Source organism: Chroicocephalus ridibundus, chromosome Z (genome assembly GCF_963924245.1).
Source record: "Chroicocephalus ridibundus chromosome Z, bChrRid1.1, whole genome shotgun sequence".
NCBI classification, from domain to species: domain Eukaryota; kingdom Metazoa; phylum Chordata; class Aves; order Charadriiformes; family Laridae; genus Chroicocephalus; species Chroicocephalus ridibundus.
The window spans coordinates 34,979,594-34,997,658 of record NC_086316.1 but is presented as its reverse complement, the minus strand read 5'-3'; the positions used below and the strand labels follow the sequence as shown (position 1 = coordinate 34,997,658).

The following is an 18,065-nucleotide window of genomic DNA, read 5'->3' as shown; positions in this document are numbered from 1 at the left end:
GTGCAGTTATTCCACTTTCAGCCGTGTTGACTACATTGCATTAGGGTGTATATCAATCGCATATATACAAATTGCGCTTTAAAATGGCACAAATTCCAATTCCATATATTTATGGCATGTTTCTAGTACCTCAGACGTGCCTTGCATCTGGCAGTAATGCTGCTCCAGGAAGACACTTAAAAAACCACTTACAAAGCTTTCAGAAAAGAGACTGTTATTTCTACTCTAGTGGTGTCAAACTTGAGGGTGATATTTAGAGGCAATTTTGTCAGCTCCAAACTCAAGTTCTGGGGAAATTCCCTGGAGTGAATGTCTGGTATCCACGAGGGTGGCCTCTGTCCTGCCTCATTGTTACCCCTTCCTTGAACCATTTGGACAGGCTGGTTGCATGACAGAATGACCCACTGTCCCTGTATCATACCAAAAGTGCAGCCTCATAGAAGGGGACAGAATCCCCTCTTACACAAAGAAAGAAAAATCTTCTTGTGGAGCAATTTACACAGATATTTGAGAAGCCAATGGATTCACACAGTAAAATGAGGAAGCTGTGTCTTGAATCCCTGAAGGCAGTCCCATTCCAGACACTGTCATTCTAAGTTAGATGCAGAATTTATTTTCACAGGAGAGGGAGGGCATAATTTAGCATGGATGTGAGCGTGTTTTTTATGGGAATACTTTGTTCCTGAATGCTAGCAGTATTGAGAGGATTAGCAATCCTTTTGCATTTCAGATCCTCAGTAGGAGAGAATTGCCTCTGTCAGTTGCATCTGAGAGAAGGTAGTTCCAGAAATTCCTTTTTCTTTGACATTCTGTTTTTACATGCAATATTTGGAAACTTAAATTGAAACAGAGAATAAAATCAACTGCATGGTGTCATATTCCATCCAATTAACCTCAGCCTTTGAACCTTCTGCTTATTGACAGATTGTAGACTTATCTCCAACAGAGGAAATACCAACTACTATTGTGAAATCACTCACTGATACTGATAGGTAAACTATTAGAAGGCTACAAATTTGACTGTAAAATTTGGTGCTCAGATTTGGGTAGTTCCAGCCCACCATAGCCTCAAAAAGTACATCTAAAATACTGCAGGAAATTGAGCATCCATTAATTGACTTTTGACTCTTAAATATATTGTTGTGTAGTTCTGTCTTGTAGTATAACTGCAGTTATATGTAACTGCAATTGATAATAACTGAAAACTGCAGAGCTAGTTTTGCTTCCTTTCATTATTCAAATGTTAATCGCAAGAGATTCTTTTTGATTCTTTATTATGCAGGATCAGATTTGAAATGAATGCACAGTTAATAATGTGTCAGAAAATGGAAGAGTTTAGATTTATTGTACCTTAGATTATTGGGTGTTATTGTTTTTTACCTTATTATTATTATTATTATTCATAATAATTCAAACTGCTCAAGTTTTAGTAGCATTCTAACTTTCCACAGCAATGTCAAACTATTCCATCTTTGTCTACAAAAATTGATCTGTTTTTGTAGAAAGGAGTAAAAGATCTATAGGAAAGGGTGCATGCGAGTTGACAAGTGCATAGATAGGTTAAGTTTCCCAAACAGGCAAAAATACCAAGGTATGATAATATATCAAGAAAATACATTTAGTTGCTTGTGATTAAGGAATCTGTAACTATGAACTTACTAATGCACGGACCCAGGGGAATTGAATGAATTTGTTTCATTTCCTCAATAACAGTGAAAAGAATAAAGTGTATTCTGTTGTTTCCATCATCTTACTGAAAGTGAATTCCTCCCAGCCTTATACGCAAGATCTGGTGACTTCCTGTTTTGCTCTGACCAATTCAGAAAGAGGGTACTGTTGTGCATTATATGAGCTGTAGTAACTGATTATACTTACTGTATAGTTGATGCAGCTGTCCTGTCTTCAGTGAAGCTGTGGCCACTTTAGTGGCTGAAACCTGAGCATTGAGAAAGTAAGGGACGTCAGGAAGAACGTTCTATAAACCACAATCAGGATGCTTTCAATCTTGGGAGGAGATCCTGATAGAGGTTGAATGTGTGATTATGTTTGAATTTTGCTTTCAGGTTTGCGTTGTGTGACTATGTTTTCCAGGATATCTTAGAAGTCATGCACGTCTTCAGGTTTTTATGTCCCATGCTTTGGTACCAGTATCTTTCACAAGTTGTCATTTAACTATTTTGTGATCACATCATTGACATTTGAATCTTTGACCTTTTCGCACAAATACATGTATGTTGATATTTAAAAAATAGACACACCCAAGGCAAACAGACCCAATACAGTTGAAACAGGAAATTGGTCAGGAACTTTAAGCTGATTATAGCACTATGCTTATCTTTCTAGCTAGCTGGAACAGGAGCAATCCGAGTGTCCCATTTACATGGGCATATGATTCATAAGCAATTACACTTCCGGATACTGTTGTTTACTCTCAGCCAAAACAGCTTCCAGGCATCACTTCTGAATCAGATGTTTTCCCATCAGCAGTTGTCTTCATACTTCGCTGGTTTTTTTCCAACTCTTAAAAGCAGGTTTTGCTTCCTGGAGACAGCCCTGCATTCCTTTTCCATGAACTTCTCTGCCAACTGGGGAACACCAGATCTGAAGAATATATTAAATACTTTCCTCTGAATATCAGAGTCCAGGGTATCTCCCTGGTTTTGGCTGCATCATATTTAATTTGGTTTTATTTGTCCCTTTGGGGAGAAAAGGAAGAAAAAATATTTATAGCTAATAGGAATAATTTTTAGACTCTCCCAAATCCATTTTCTGATTTACACTTTGTGTTAATATTCTTCCCTTACTCTCAGAAGACAACCCAGTCTTTAAATTGCTTGTTGAGAAATATCCTTCAGCAGCAAATAATGGGAGATAAGGAAAACACAACCTGAAAACATTGGCATCTGTGTCTTTATTTTATTTGTGAAGTGATGGAGCTGTTGGGGCCTCCCTTTCTAGTCTGTCTTGAATATACAATAGTACAACCCTCTTTTTAGCTTTCTCTAATGCAGACTTTGGTTGTAACCAGGCACACAATGAATTTTTAATTTCAGCACCAACTTTTGTTTAGCATATTCATCAGATTTGACAATGGAACTGACATTAACACAAATTAGTTAAGAGCATGACTTCTGTCAAAGGGATCTGCCTGGTCTTTATTCACTTACTTTTTAGTTGGAACATCTCCGTTAGAGTGAGTTCAGCAGAGAAATAAAATTAGAACAAATGGAAGAAAAATTTTTTCCACAAGGCTGATGACAGTTCCTGGTAATAACAGAGAGCACTTCTGACGAAGCATTATACTGCAGGCATGGTAGTGTCACATTGTGCTTCAAAGTGCATCTGGCAATGGCAGGGAAACATCTTCCTCAGAGATGTAAATGACCCAGTGCAGGGCCAGGCATATTACATTGCTTGGGAAACCTGGGGGAAGGGTCAAAGCGTTACTGTGAGATTTTAATTGCTGATACAAAGCAGCATGTGCTGAGGATGTTCTTTAGTTGTAGTGGTCAGTTTAGTGAAGGACCCACCTCTCCTCTCCCCATTTCCTTTCTTCCCTGAATTTATCACACCCGCTCCACAGACCCACCAGAGATTTGCTTAAAGCACTCTGATTTGTCAAAGCTGAGTTTAGAGCAAGTGTCTTTGTTACAGATCTTCACACTTCATCACTTTCCTTCTTTCTCAAAGATTTATTTTAGCAAAACTTTTCTACTATCAACTGTTCATATTCTTCAGATGTGATTTTATTTTTGTTTGCTTTTGATTGTTTTATTTTTGTTATTTTGTATCATAGGGATGAAATAGAGTAAATATGTATGTTGTGGATCTACTACTTGCAAGATAGAGATTATAATGTGTTGCTCTGAGTGGGAATTTCTTGCATAAATATGTACACCAATACTATTGTATCCTCTCCTGATCTGTTTTTTTTCCTTCAGCTGACAGGAACTACAGCCCTCCAAGTTAACTTCAGATAATGCAAGCAATGTGCTTTTTATCCATAATATGTTAGATCTTAAAGATATTCATGTGATATTAACCATTATTGATACCTTAAAGAAACAAAGTATTGAGAGGAGTATGAGGTGGAACATGTATGTGTATTAATCTCTCTGCTTTTTCCTAGATGGTATCATGGAGCAATCAGTCGGACAGATGCTGAAAACCTGTTACGTTTATGTAAAGAGTGTAGCTACCTTGTAAGAAATAGTCAAACAAGCAAGCATGACTATTCTCTTTCACTGAAGTAAGTACTTGTCAGTAAAACATAATAAATGCAATTTCTAAGCCATAACTTCTATAGAGCAAGAAGAGAAAAAAGATCCCGTCTATTGCTGCACGGGTTCAGCTCAGAAGGGCACCGAGAGAATTTGAGACTGTCAGTCTGCATGACTCTGCATGGCGTATAGTGACAGTCACTCAATTAGGACCTTGCGATTAGGGGATGTTAAGAGCTTTTTAGTCTTCACTTGATGCCCATTCAACTAAATAAACTTGGATTATTTTTTTTCTGGTTCTGATTTGAAATGCTCCTGCTACTTCTGCTTCAGGCTGAATAAGCAATTGTATTGTTTGAGGATTTTATTCCTTTGGCTTCTTACACGGAAGGAAGGCTTTGTGTGGTTTACTGTGTCTCGTGGTTTGGCCTCAGACGGCAACAAAGAGCCACGTGCCACTCACTCGGGCCTTCCCAATACGGGAAGAATCGTAAGAAAAGGCAAAACTCTTGGGTTGAGACAAAGGCAGTTTAACAGAACAGCAAAGGGATCAAGCAAACAACAACAATAACACGGATAGAGGCATATACAAACACGATTACGGAACCACCGCTCCCCGCTGCTCACCCGCCACTCACCCCAGCCCGCTCCGAGCAGGGACTTCCCGCCCCCTCCCCCAGCAGCTCAGGGTGGGCATGGCTCACATGGCATGGAATACCAGGGAAAATTAACCCTATCCCCGCTGGAACCAGGACACTGTGGTAGAGATGTACAGTATTGCTACAACTCTTGAAAGTAAAATGTCCAGGATCAAGGATGAAATATCTACAGAATTAGGAAATGAGCATTGTTCCAGTCTTAGTGCTGCTTTGAACTTGCCTCACCTACCTTAGGCTGATTAGGGTATGTTACAGATGCTGGCTTCAACATAGCATAGAACAGAATCATAGGATAGTTTGGGTTGGAAGGGACTTTCAAAGATCATCTAGTCCAACACTTCTGCTGTGGGCAGGGACATAAGCTCACTTGCTTTTCCAGCAAAGGAAAATTTCCAGGTTTTCCTTGCAGGAGAAAAAGAAGCTCCTTGACCTTGGTATAGGCAGTACAAGTGCAAAGAGAATTGTTTCCTTTCTTTCCTTCTCACAGGATAGGGTCTGATGTGGAATCTGCCCTTCCAAGTAAGTCTGGGACACAGGCCTACTTACCTTTTTCACAAGCATTACTCCTGCCAGTTTGGCTTTTACATGGTTTCTTCATCGGTCTGTTCTGGAAACACACTATGGTAAGGTAGCTGAATGACTGACCTTCTCCAATCTGTGTTTTCTGGAGCATAAGATTCTTGTACTACTCTTCAGCTCTTCTGCCATACATTTGTCAAAACTAGCGCTGACTCTGACATCTTGATGCAGTCTGTTAATCCTGTATACCCTGTGATGACGACTGTTCTCCTGTGGCCCCTCTAAAGCTCACATAATCCTCTTGAACTCATGGTATTGCAGTTAGAATTCATGTCCTGTCCATTAGCCGGTGATCAATTTTCTTTTTTTCCAGGTTTGCAAATGAGTTGTTTGTTTGGTTCGAACTCCAAAATGACTGTTCCAAATGTAAGAAACAAGCATCTGAGTTGCTTTGTTACCAAATTAAAATGCATCTGTAGATAAAACATTCATCAGGGTGGTTTAAGTTGCTTGTGTCAACATCTGTTATTTTGAGATACCCTAGTTTACCCCAAGGAAAATTAACTGCATGTTAATTGGCCACCTCTAGGGCATCAAAGGAGGTCTTTATGATGTACAGATTCATGTGGTGCTCATCTCAGTTAGAAATAAGGAATTGTTATTGTTGATGACAAGCGTTTGAGGCAAAAAGCATCTTTCTATGGATTGTGATGCAGAGAGCTGGGACTTCTTGTCACCATTGTTTAAATTCTCCATAGCAAAAGACGGAATGAATATGTTTTACCTTTCCAGAACAAAGTGATCCCCAAAGGTCTGAGGGCAGCTGTGCACTCTCCTCCAGCAGCCCTGCATTGTTCCTTCTGTTTCCTCTTCCCTGTATTCCTTCAGGGTTGTAGGTATTTGGCTCACTCATACCCTCCCACTCTTTCCTTAAACGCAGTTTTCATTGCATAAGGCTGGGTAAAAATTGGATATCCGTACTCCCGGTAACTGTGTTGTGACCAGGGCTCCCAGTCTCTGGGTGCCATTGAAATGCCTAGTTGAGAGCTCCTTATATTCGGTCTGTCCTCTACCAGCAAGCAGGCTGGTCAAAGAAGCAGAAGCAGAAGTGCAAAGGGAAGAGGAGAGCCATCTCTCACTTCTAAGCGTGTTTTAGGTGCTCAGCAATGACTTCACTGCACATCAAGCTCATAGAGCTGCCTTCCTGATATAACAATAGAACAACATCTCAGTATGGGATTGAAACATAATAATGTTTCAGTCTTGCTCAAAGAAGACCAGCCACCTGCTGAGCTCTAGTAGCTAATTCTTTCAGTCAGGATTTCCCCTTCCCAAGGCTCTTTGCAGCAGTGTGTACCATGCCTGCACCGCTTCATTTACTGACTCTCATTTCAATTTCAGGGAAAGTGGCTGTTCTAAATTCTAGATTATCATTATTTCACAAGTCAACTAAATGTGCAAACTGTGAGTAAAACCAGTAATGGACTTTGCTTTCTGCTCTGTCAGGTAATTTCTGCATAATCATTGCCATGGGAGGAAGAACAGAGCTGAATTCAGAGATGATGTTGTCTACTGACATACTGATCCTATGGATTCATAAACAGGCATTTGGTTTTTTCCCCAAATAGCAAAGGGAACTGCAAGCAAAGTTTTTTGTCATCATGGAGATGCAGGATTGATCTGTAGAAGAGGTTCTGTTTTCCCAAGCTGAGAACATAGACTTTGGGTGGTTCTGGTTTTTGGATTAATGCTAGAACTTGTACATTTTCATTGATTTAAAACACGTAATATATTCTTGGAAAGTACTGTTGTGATATTGTAAAAAAATATGAGTTTCTTCCTGTCAATATAATATATAAAGAGGCAGTGGGATTTCTGATGGCTTGCTAAATCAGCAGTTGAATAGAAGTATTTAGAAGTGCATTACTAGTCTGCTGTTGGCCTAAAAGTAATAATAAGGACCTGGCTGTTAGCAGACAGCAAGGATTCTGTCACTTCTGCAGAACTCCAGCAAGCTAAACGTCCTTACTGCCTTCAAAGCAGTAGATGGGAATTGGTTATAGAGAATGGAGCCTGGGTTCAATAGAGTAGTCTTCAATCACATGTTGGATGCTGTTGCAAATGGGCACTGCTAGCCCTTGCTAACAGGGGGGAAGACACATTGTTTATTGTACCATGGAGACAGTTGCTGTCAGATATAGCACAGATGTCAAGCACAGATATTCTGTGCTTGAAAAAGCAGAGCTGAGGCAGGAAAAGCGATGGACAGGTCAGCCTCTGAAATCTCCAGTAAAGGACTTTTCAAAGTAATCATTCATCTGTGGGAAAAGAAATGAGTTTTTCTTTTTCAGAGGAGATTTTAATTTATTTCTTTGTTGTTGTAGGTTAGTATGAAACATTATAGGTTTTGATCATGAAACATTGTAGGTTTTCTTCAAAGTGATGGCATATAATGTAAAATAAAATTTTGAAATGGAAAGGCATTTCAGAATGGAAAAACAAAGCAACACAATATGTGTATCCTACATTGCTAGAATGTTTTTTTTTTTCTTATGTTACTGCAACATTGTTACATCTTTCCTTGCCCAAGTGACATTTCATCAAAATGAATGCATAAAAAACTGTTTTGACAAAATCTGTTCCTAAAAACAGCGTTCAGAAGGCTTGGCCTATTTTTCTGATCATGAACATGAATGATGTTTCAAAGCCATTAACATTGTATGGAAAAAAATACTAGACTTAACATCTAATTAATATTTCTTGAATGGTTTTACATCACACTTCAGGCATAAGATAAAAAAAAGCAGTCTGATGTACTGTCTGCACAATTCCTTTCACATCCTCATCAGGTTTTGAAAACTGAAGGAAAATATGTCGGAAAGCTGTAATTCAAAGTCACTTGGTTTTATGGTTGTGTTGCAAAACATCTTAAATGAGGTGTGACTATTAGTCACATGGCAATTATTATATCTGTGTAAACATCTGTGCTTCAGAGTTCCAAAGCAATTTGGTGCAGGGATTAGCAACTAGGAATTCTCCTGTTCTATATTTGAAACTCATGGGAATGGTTGCAATAAGTAAAGAAAGGAGTGAATATTGTCTGTAGTGGCACTGTTTTGTTACTGTTTTCCCTCATTTGAACACAAAACCTGGCAAAGAATTATTGCAACATTTAAGAAATGATAGTGACATTCAGAATTCATAGTAACAATATCACATGACAGATCAGGTCCCAGCATCTTCTCTTGTAAAATGCGTATGTCTGATCTCTCCAAGGCACTGTCTTTCATCAGTGTTCACATATCTGAATTTGGGATTGCCATTTAGGTTCTGCTCTTTGAAAACCTTGGGCCTGGCAGGTTCCAATAGTTGTTGCTGTTGAAAGAGCTGAGATACTGGTATTCCAAAACCAGGACTACTCACTATCAGGCATATGTTCTGCTTGTACTTGTTCAGGTAGACTTCACAGTGCTCAAGAGAACTAATCAGAAACTGATTTACAACCAGTTAACCATGAGGTTTTTTCCTTATAGCTACCTGAAATTTCAGTAATCTCACTGCCTAAAATCCGAGCTTAGATTGAAATGGTTTGGAGGAGAGGAGGGAGGAGTACAACTTCCGGATTCCTTTCTGAACAGTTCTCTCTGTTCTCTCTCAGTCCTAGTCACTGGTCTAGCAGCAATAGTGCTGTTAAATAAGTGTAGATGCATTCTGCCCTTGCCAGTTACTAATAGGCACTGGTTCTCAATGAGTCCAGGCATACCAGACCAGAAGAGGGTAGACTGTAAGACAGACTTCAAGAACAAATGGGGAGGGGGAGGCAGCACAGGGATCCGTAGTGTAGATGTGAAGAGTTTCGAATCCTATACACCTGGAAGTGCATAATTCAGGGGCATGGTTTCAAGGTGCGAAGATGACTTTCTTCCAACTTAATTTGTTGTTCATTTTAGAAGATGAGAAATATTTGGTTTGATATTTCTAGCTGCAACTAGTGACAGCTCAGTTGGTTTAGTTGGAACAAGGAAGGCAGATAACAGATTCACAATGTAACTTTCGGAAACTAAAAGGAGACTTGAAGGGAGTGAAGGAGGAAAGTATTTGAAAGTATGACTTTGTTTTCATCCACCAGTAAGCCTGGAATAATGCTCAATTTAAAGAGTTCTGGACATCCAGAGAAGTAGCATGGATAGAAATTAGAACTCAGCCCATCATTAACAACGTGGTGATAACAATTGGCTCAAACACTTAACAGTCAGTAGAATCAGTTCACTGACTGAATGTTCTTGCCTCTCAGTTCTCCTTTGTGAACAGAAAATTGGCATGCTTGACACCGCAAAGCTTTGAGGTCACTTTTACACAGCTCCCAGTTGCCACCTCTGCTCTTCCTCACACAAAATGACCTCTGAAATCCATTTCTGAGACCTTTCCATTCAGACTGGGTTTTACCTAATGAAAGTAACTCCGATTTTTTTAGGAGAACCAAAAAAAAACCAGAAATACATGAGAACGAGGAAAAACAGAATACATACATCCCCAATATAGTGGGATGTGATTTTTTTATGGAATTATTATTCCACAAGAAACAACAATAAAATCCACATCCATTTCAAAGCAGCCACAAAACACTACTAAGAGGAAGACCTGCAAAAGGGAAACTCTACGTTTTGACCTGGTCTAATTCTAAAAGGTGAAGAAACACCACGTTCGCTGAAGGGGAGAAGATACAAAGGAGATAGGACATGAGATAGCATGGAGTTGGGAAATAACTGCTTTTCAGCAGTCAAAATGCTAGGTTAGATGGTCATTCATTTCCTCCCAGTTTTCCAACATACTGCATTGAAAAGAAAATGGGGTTGTTGGACTGAAGGCTGTTAGGGATGTCGCTTAATAATCAGAAGAGGTAGCTGAGAATGAAGATGACTAATGACTGAATGAAGATAACCTCATCTGCCAATGGCCATCTGACAGTTGAATCATCTGGGATGTTCCACAAAGATCCTGGTTAACAGTTGGTTTTAACAAAAAAGCTATGTGCAAATAAAATCTCCAGGTTTGTTAGTCTTAGGCAGTCAGCTTTCAATGGCTAAATGAGCAGATGGATAGTGAACCAAAGGAAGGGAACAATACATCTCTCTTCATAATATTTAAAGATGCCACCCCTGTTTAAAGGAAATAATTTAGAAAGCAATCATGATACAAAAGAGATTTTTTTCCACTGAGAAATTCACGTTTAGAGCAAGATTTTAAGCATGTAAAGCTGTAATTGCAGTGCCTGTGGTGGTTTGTGCTCACCAGAAAGTTTGAGAGAATTGTTGAACAAATCTGAAAGATATGAGCTTGATTGTGCTACAGGCACTTCCAAAGTAAGTGCTGCTCGTGCTAACTAGAAAATGGCAGTTTTCAGAGGAGCTGCTTTTAATATGGCATGATTTGTTTTCCTGCCGTAGCTTTCTGTGTCATCTTAGACTGGGTTTCTTTGCTGACATAGACTGACTGCAGTTTTAACACTGCTGTCTTTGTCCCTGAACAGACTTGGAGGAAACAATGGTTTTGAGCCAGAAAGTTAGGGAGCTGTAAAGTTAGCAAGCTGTAAAAAGCCTCTAGGCCTCATTTTAACATCTTGAGGTGTGGAGCTGTCCTTTGCTCTTGTTTTCTTCTGTCTAAACTGTACAAACTTAAGATAGCCTACATGACATGCTAAAGAGAGAAGACACTGAAGGGTCACTGCTGGGAAAAGATGAGGTCAGCTCTACCACCTACTGTATTATATGGCAGTGTGGGTGCTACCAGTCAGAGTGGCATTATAGAATCACAGAATGGTTTGGGTTGGAAGTGACCTTAAAGATCTTCTGGTTCCAACACCCCTGCCCTGGGCAGGGACACCTCCCACTAGACCAGGTTGCTCAAAGCCCCATCCAACCTGGCTTTGAACACTTCCAGGGATGGGGCATCCACAACTTCTCTGGGCAACCTGTTCCAGTGCCTCACCACACTCACAGTAAAGAATTTCTTCCTAATATCTAATCTAAATCTCCCCTCTTTCAGTTTAAAACCGTTACTTCTTGTCCTATCACTCCAATCCCTGATAAAGAGCCCCTCACCATCCTTCCTGTAAGCCCCCTTCAGGTACTGGAAGGCCACTATAAGGTCTCCCCGGAGCCTTCTCTTCTCCAGGCTGAACAACCCCAAATCTCTCAGCCTGTCCTCATAGCACAGGTGCTCCAACCCTCTGATCATCTTCATGGCCCTCTGCTGGACCCTCTCCAACAGGTCCGTGTCCTTCTTGTGCTGAGACTCCAGAGCTGGATGCAGTACTCCAGGTGGGGTCTCACCAGAGCAGAGTAGAGGGGGAGAATCACCTCCCTCGACGTGCTGGCCATACTTCTTTTGATGCGGCCCAGCATGCAGTTTGGTTTCTGGGCTGCAAGCACACATTGCTGGCTCATGTTGAGTTTCTCATCCACCAACACCCCCAAGTCCTCCTCCTCAGGACTGCTCTCAGTCCATTCTCCGCCCAACCTGTATTTGTGCCTGGGATTGCCATGACCCAGGTTCAGGACCTTGCACTTATATTGGATGGGTTGCTTTTGTGGCAACAGACAGGGCAGTTACCATGCCTCTCTTTTCCTACCTGTATAATCATGAGCCTTTCCTCAAAGAGGCAGCATACTGCGCAGGCAGGCAGGTCATCTAAGAATAGAATGCTTCTGGTTTGGAAGTCACTGACTGGTTTCTGCCTGTAGAAGGGCTGCAGGATAGCAGCCTTTGCTCAGTACAGTGCAGGTGAAAGTCTTTATGCCATTAATCTTGGGAATGGGCTCATCTGAGGAAGTTTTTCTGGCTGAAGCCACCAGGTTCTGCACATAGCCATGTTCTGGGCAGTTGCTGCAAGGGTGGGATGGGTGTGTGGTATGTCCTGAGGTATCCATGGGACAGGACAGGACAGACCTTTCCTCACCTGCTTATGGCCTGCCTATGTGTCTATGAAGAGAGCCTCAGACTTCTGACAGGCCAAAATCAATGATACCTTTTGGTCCAGAATAATGATTTGCTGTAGTGAAAAGTGAATGTTCACAGGAAAACACTGGGGGGGACAGGAAAGGGGTTTTCCTCTGGCACACATCTGGATCAATTCCAGGGTAAGCCAGCCTTGCACCTGTATCCATGCAGCACAGGTGGTGAAAACAATATGGGTTTAGGCTGCCTTTGTGTTAGACTGTCCATGGGGGTTTGCAGCTTGCAGTCACTGTCCATCAGAGTCTGGCCACAGTCTTGGCCTGTCACCCAGCAACTACTTGCATTTTGTTCTCCTGCATTCCCCTATGTCATGAAGGAGAGCCTGTTGTGGTGCTGCTACCCTCTTCCCTATGCACAAGCATGAACTAACACTTTGCTTTCCTTGCAGGAGCAGCCAAGGTTTTATGCACATGAAACTGACGAAAACCAAAGAGAAATACATCTTGGGTCAGAACAGCCCTCCCTTCGACAGTGTTCCTGAAGTCATCCACTACTACACCACAAAAAAGCTGCCCATCAAAGGGGCAGAACACTTGTCACTGCTCTACCCTGTGGCTGTGCGGACTCTCTAATAATCTAGTCTCACCCCTTCCTGTGGATGGGAGGTGAGAAGTAAGCTGGGTTGCACATAATTCATTGCCGGAATTCAGTGCTTGAGTCTGTGATGGAGAGCGGCAGCCTTTATTCTTGGGAACATGGGCACTCTGCAGTTGTGTATGGGACTGTGTGTATAGAGTCTTATGCTGCAGCATGCCTCTAGAACTGTGCTTCTACATAAGAGAAAGAAATCTTATTTTAGTGCAAGCAGAACAGATAACCTTCCACAGAGCTTCTCTGTGAGTAAAAGTACTTCCTAATGAAAGTTCTTTCTCAGTGTTTTGAGAAGAATCGACAAGTTCTACTCAGCAGTAAAACACCAGCGACTTTTATTGTCTTACTACCCTGAGAAACTTCTGCATGTGAAAGAGTAACCTGACTCTGAGGCACCCCAGGGTGTTCTTGGTGGACCTGAGAAGGAGCTGCCTAGCAGGCAAGTCTTTGTAGCTCTGGTCACTTAGCTTGGTGGGTTTTGGTTTTTTTTAATGCAGTTTTTTGGGGTAGTCAAATGTTGAACTACTAGGCACACAATCTTAAAATAATTTTGTGAGAGCAAATCATTGTTAATTATTTATGAACAGGGAATGTAATTAAAAAGTAGTTTGTTATATATTTTTATCTTTTTTGGTACACTAATCTCTTAAGGGGATACTGTCTTCATTTTCAAGTTTCATTCATAGACACAGGCAGCTTCTTGTTTGGGGCAGTTACACCATAATGTTTTAAGTAGTTGAGAATGAGTCATTTTAATATGTGGGTTAGTATTTATGCATGAGGTTGGTCAAACAGTTGTCTTACTGAAGTAGAAGACTAACAAGTGTGTGTCACTTTCCATAAGATGGCTCTTGCAGTTGCATAAATGAGAACTGGGGTATGTAGCAGAGCAGAATTTGTTTTTCTGGTGTACCAAGGCATTCTTAAAATATGGTCCCTTGACACGTACCTTCTGGCCAGTGTTTATTTTCACTATGAGCAGAAGCCTCCTGCTGTATTTCAGTCACTGTCAGCCAGAAGCACTCCAGAAGCTGCTCTGTACCTTAGTCCCGCCAATTCAGTGCCCGTCAACTGCAGAGAGATTTTCTACGTGCTCTGCGTGCTTATTTAATGGGAAAAGTGAAAAAAATATAATTGTGCAAAAAGTGGAACTGGGGAATTGATAGCCTGGTAGTCTTCACATTGTGCCATCTCCCACCTATGTCTAGAATGTTGTGCAATAACCCATCAGCTGTTATAGCAGCAAACTGGTTATATGCAGTTTATGTATTTTACAGACTGCAACAGGACTGTGAAATTATGTGTTATTTAATTCAGCTTTCTTACCTACTACTCCCTTTTATGTATGCTTAGAAAGAAATGCAAATCTGAAAATTGTAATAGAATAACCACTTACTGTCTGTAAAAGTAGTGCTTCATTGTGTTGTCTAATCTGATAAGAACCTCAAGGATTTCCCATATAATGTCATTGGTGATGAAAGTTCTGCCTCCTTTTAAGCCTGCCTTGTTCTTTATATGACATCCGACACAGTTTGAACAGGAGGGGATCACACATATGTGAGGAACCCAGTGCCATTATGTGCAGTGACAGTAGTGGGTCAAACTGTCCCTGTCTCACACAGAATTTGAAGCTGTGTTGGAATTGCTTCTTACTGGTTTTCTGAGAGAAGTGTGGCACAATGCAGTACAAAGAGACAACACTCCTCTGCAAGTGAAACCAAACACACCCTTTTTCATGTAGTCGTCTACATACCCTTTTTATTTCCCTAAAATCTTTGCAGACTCTTCATTCTCCTCCTAACATCATCCAATCGGCAAGAGCGTACAGGCACATTTAAGTTAACATATTCTTCTCTCACCAGAGTAGGAGTTCATGAAGGTGGCAGAGCTCGCAGAGATTAGGAATCAGATTGCACCTGCTGCTGAGTCTTTGCCTGTGTGGGCTCTGGCAACTCCATAACACCCCTTGGGGCAGGAATATATCATATTTCTTCTTTTGCATGTTGAAGTGCATTTTTGAGAATTGTTGCTGTTCTATGGCCTCTTCTTCTGTAACGGAAAAGCCCCTACTCTCTCTAACAGCAATTACCAGTAGAAACCAACAGCATCGTTAACCAAGGCCTTGACAGGCTTCTCTAAGCACATTGTGCTTAGCTTATGGGGATAACTGTTGTACCAAAACTTTCTTGTCATGGGCCTGATTGAAAGTCAGCTGAAGCCAGCAGGTGCCACTTTATTGCTGCCTGCGGATTTCGGGTTGGGATCCCTTGCTTCATACAAATCAGGTCAATACGCATCATACAAATGTGTATACACTTTATTACAGCTTCAAGGATCAGATGGGTTCTTGGTTCAGCAAGAGGAAATCATCTCAGAAAATGTTGGTTGTCTGTGGAAAGTTTTTTCCGATTATTTTTTAAAAGGACTTCTAGAAAGTATTCAGTAATTGCAAAATAAATAAAACCAGGATTTTGTTTGCACTGTAATGTTGTCTTTGTTTATTTAAGTGATTGTATGATATTTTTCCAATGAAGGAATATTCTGCCCAGAATTTTTAATGTACAGTGAAAATGTGGTGTGTTGCAGTGTGTAGTATTGCATATAGGTGGAAGATCTCGTAGCGATCATGCCTATATAGCACATTAAAAGTTTATTTTAAAAAAAATCGTAAACTTCTCCCTTTTCTTCCTCTAATTGTCAAAGTTTGCTCAGATTATCTTGAGCAGCCAATAGTTGAAGCAGCCTTTAAGAACAACTTGTGTTTCTGTGTCTTAATTGTGTAGTGAAAATAATCATTAGGCTATAATCTGGTTTGGAGTCTGAAAAATCATACAGCTCAGTTCTGCCCTGTGCACCTTTGCAAGGGCTGTGCCAAAACAACACGGGTGCATGTGTGAATGACATTGCTGTCCAATTCCTTGAGGTGCTCAAGGAATCCAGTTATTGCTGTTTACAGCATAACACCAGTGAATCGCATGTTGCAGACTTCTATTTTGATAAGTATTTCACAGCGTGATGAAAGCCTCTGAGCTGTGAACATCTGTATGATGGGTAGGAGAGTTTTAGTGGCCAAGATTACATCTCACAGCTCCTGACATTGTTGGAAAAAATGTTAAGGTTTGTGGAAGTACAGTCATCACCGTGGGTTCTGTACTTGGTAATAATAGTTTATTCTCTGACTCTGAAATTAAGTCTTTAGAGCCGGGATGAAAAGTGCAGAGCTCTCCTAAGTGCAAAAGTCCAAAACACATTTCCAGCTTCTCAAAGAACATGGCCTGAGACTATGCTCTGAGGAAAACTGGTTGCTGCTTGGAGGATGACACATTTATGTGCTGCTCCTCGCCATCCCAATAAGGTTCAGTATTTGCCCTTTTTCTTGCTGTCATTGTCTCAAGTTGGCGATACAAACACTGTGTGGCAATGTTGGTGGAGGCTGCACATGCCATCTTTCATCCAGCCTGTGATTTCATATTCACCCTGCTGCACTATTGAGCTACACTCTGGGGTACTCAGTTGGTCCTCTGCTGCTGTTCGTTATTTGTGCTGTCCTCAGGTAGTACCTAGGGTGGTGCCTGAACAGAACAAGCGAGCTCTTAATGCTTGTTTAAATAAATAAATAAATAAACCCCACCCAACAGGCTGCTGCACTGGCTCCTTGGACAGGGGAAAAAACAAAATAGAAATGAAACAGACCTGTCTGCACTCCTGGTCTGAGCAAGGGTGGAAGGGAATGAACAGCGGAGAGTCAACTGATTTTCATATGTTCTTTCCTTTTTAATGATCTGCAATGATCACACATAAAACACTTCAAGTTGCTTCCTTCTGTTATTTCTTGCTGGAGTCCCCAGTAAGAAGGGAAGAAGAAAGGAAGGAAGGAAATGGCAGCAGCTGAACAAAGTTGTTGGTCTGAAAAGAAGCATGTAGAAGGCCTACTGAAAAAGGATGTTCATAGGTTCCAAGGGATGACCATGTACAATCCCATTTTCTGCAGCATGTTATTGTCTGTCTCGGGCCTTGAGCTTACTCTGAGAACTACGTACCCACAATTCAGCATTGCTGTGTTGACCTGGACCTTCTAGTTAGCTCAGTGACAAGATGAATCCAAACATTGCCAGTGCTTTCTCAAGTGTCTTTCAGGGTTCCTGGATTGCATTTATTGCTGCTGACAGTTCCAAGACACAAGTATAGTAGCTTAATTGCAGCTTTGCAGGACTCAAATTTTCTTTCTAAGCTTGGTTTGGAGATTGTTATTACTGTGACATTGCATTGAATACAGGTAACAGTTAAGTGTTGATACCTGCAGTATAGGAAAAACAAAATGTTGCATTTTATGCCAGACTATCAGAGCCTTCCTTGGTCCTCGTATTGCCCTGAGTGGTGCACAGGGCCCTCAGTGTCTGCCTATAAGCAAAGCTGATATGGCATTTTTGCCATTGACTTCTGCTTATGGGCTCTATGCAATTACTACAGCATAGCCTACAGCCCTGTGAAGCCACAGAAAAATCTCAAGGTTCCTACTGCCAGCCACACCACTTGAAGTAACTTTGGGGGACTGATATCAGCATCTCCGCTGTTTTGAGTCAAGCTATTTTGCCACTGGAAAGGGACTGTTTACCTGTCAGCCAAAGGTCAAAGTGTACAAGGCTTGTAAACCAAGAATTTATTGAAGAGTAAATCCAGTGACTCTCCTATGTTTGTGTCTTGAACAGGCATCCTGGAGTGGCTACATTTGGCAGTCCATATTTTGGAGATGACTGTTAGCCTTTGATAAACTATAGGGAAATTCAGAGGGAGCTATACAGAGTGAGCTTGATTGGCACAAGGAATGGGCCAGCATGAACCTCCATAAAGGTTCCATAAAGGCAGTCCTGCACTGAGATGCACTGGCACCTTGCAAAAGGACAGACTGGAGGGTCACCAATGGGAGGGAGAAGAGTAGCAAGGAGCTGAACAGAAGTCAGCAATCTGCCTTTGCAGTCATGAAGGCCTACTGTAGTCAGGACTGTGTAGTGGAAATGTAGCCAGCAGGTGAAGGAAGTGATTATTTCCTCTACAGAGC

At 41.2% G+C, this 18,065-nt stretch overlaps 1 protein-coding gene across 2 annotated transcripts in view; it reads left to right on the top strand.

Moving 5' to 3' along the window:
* The window catches only part of SHB (SH2 domain containing adaptor protein B), a 69,951-nt gene extending 54,280 nt beyond the window's left edge, over positions 1–15,671 (top strand). Inside the window, exons 5-7 of one of the 2 annotated variants that reach the window (XM_063319956.1) lie at positions 4,130–4,249; positions 5,367–5,502; positions 12,804–15,671. In XM_063319956.1, the coding sequence (XP_063176026.1) occupies positions 4,130–4,249; positions 5,367–5,502; positions 12,804–12,896 (349 nt within the window). In that variant the 3' untranslated portion in view covers positions 12,897–15,671. The remainder of the gene's footprint in view (positions 1–4,129; positions 4,250–5,366; positions 5,503–12,803) is intronic. The other variant, XM_063319955.1, reaches the window with a different exon arrangement.
* The last annotated feature ends 2,394 nt before the right edge of the window (positions 15,672–18,065 follow it).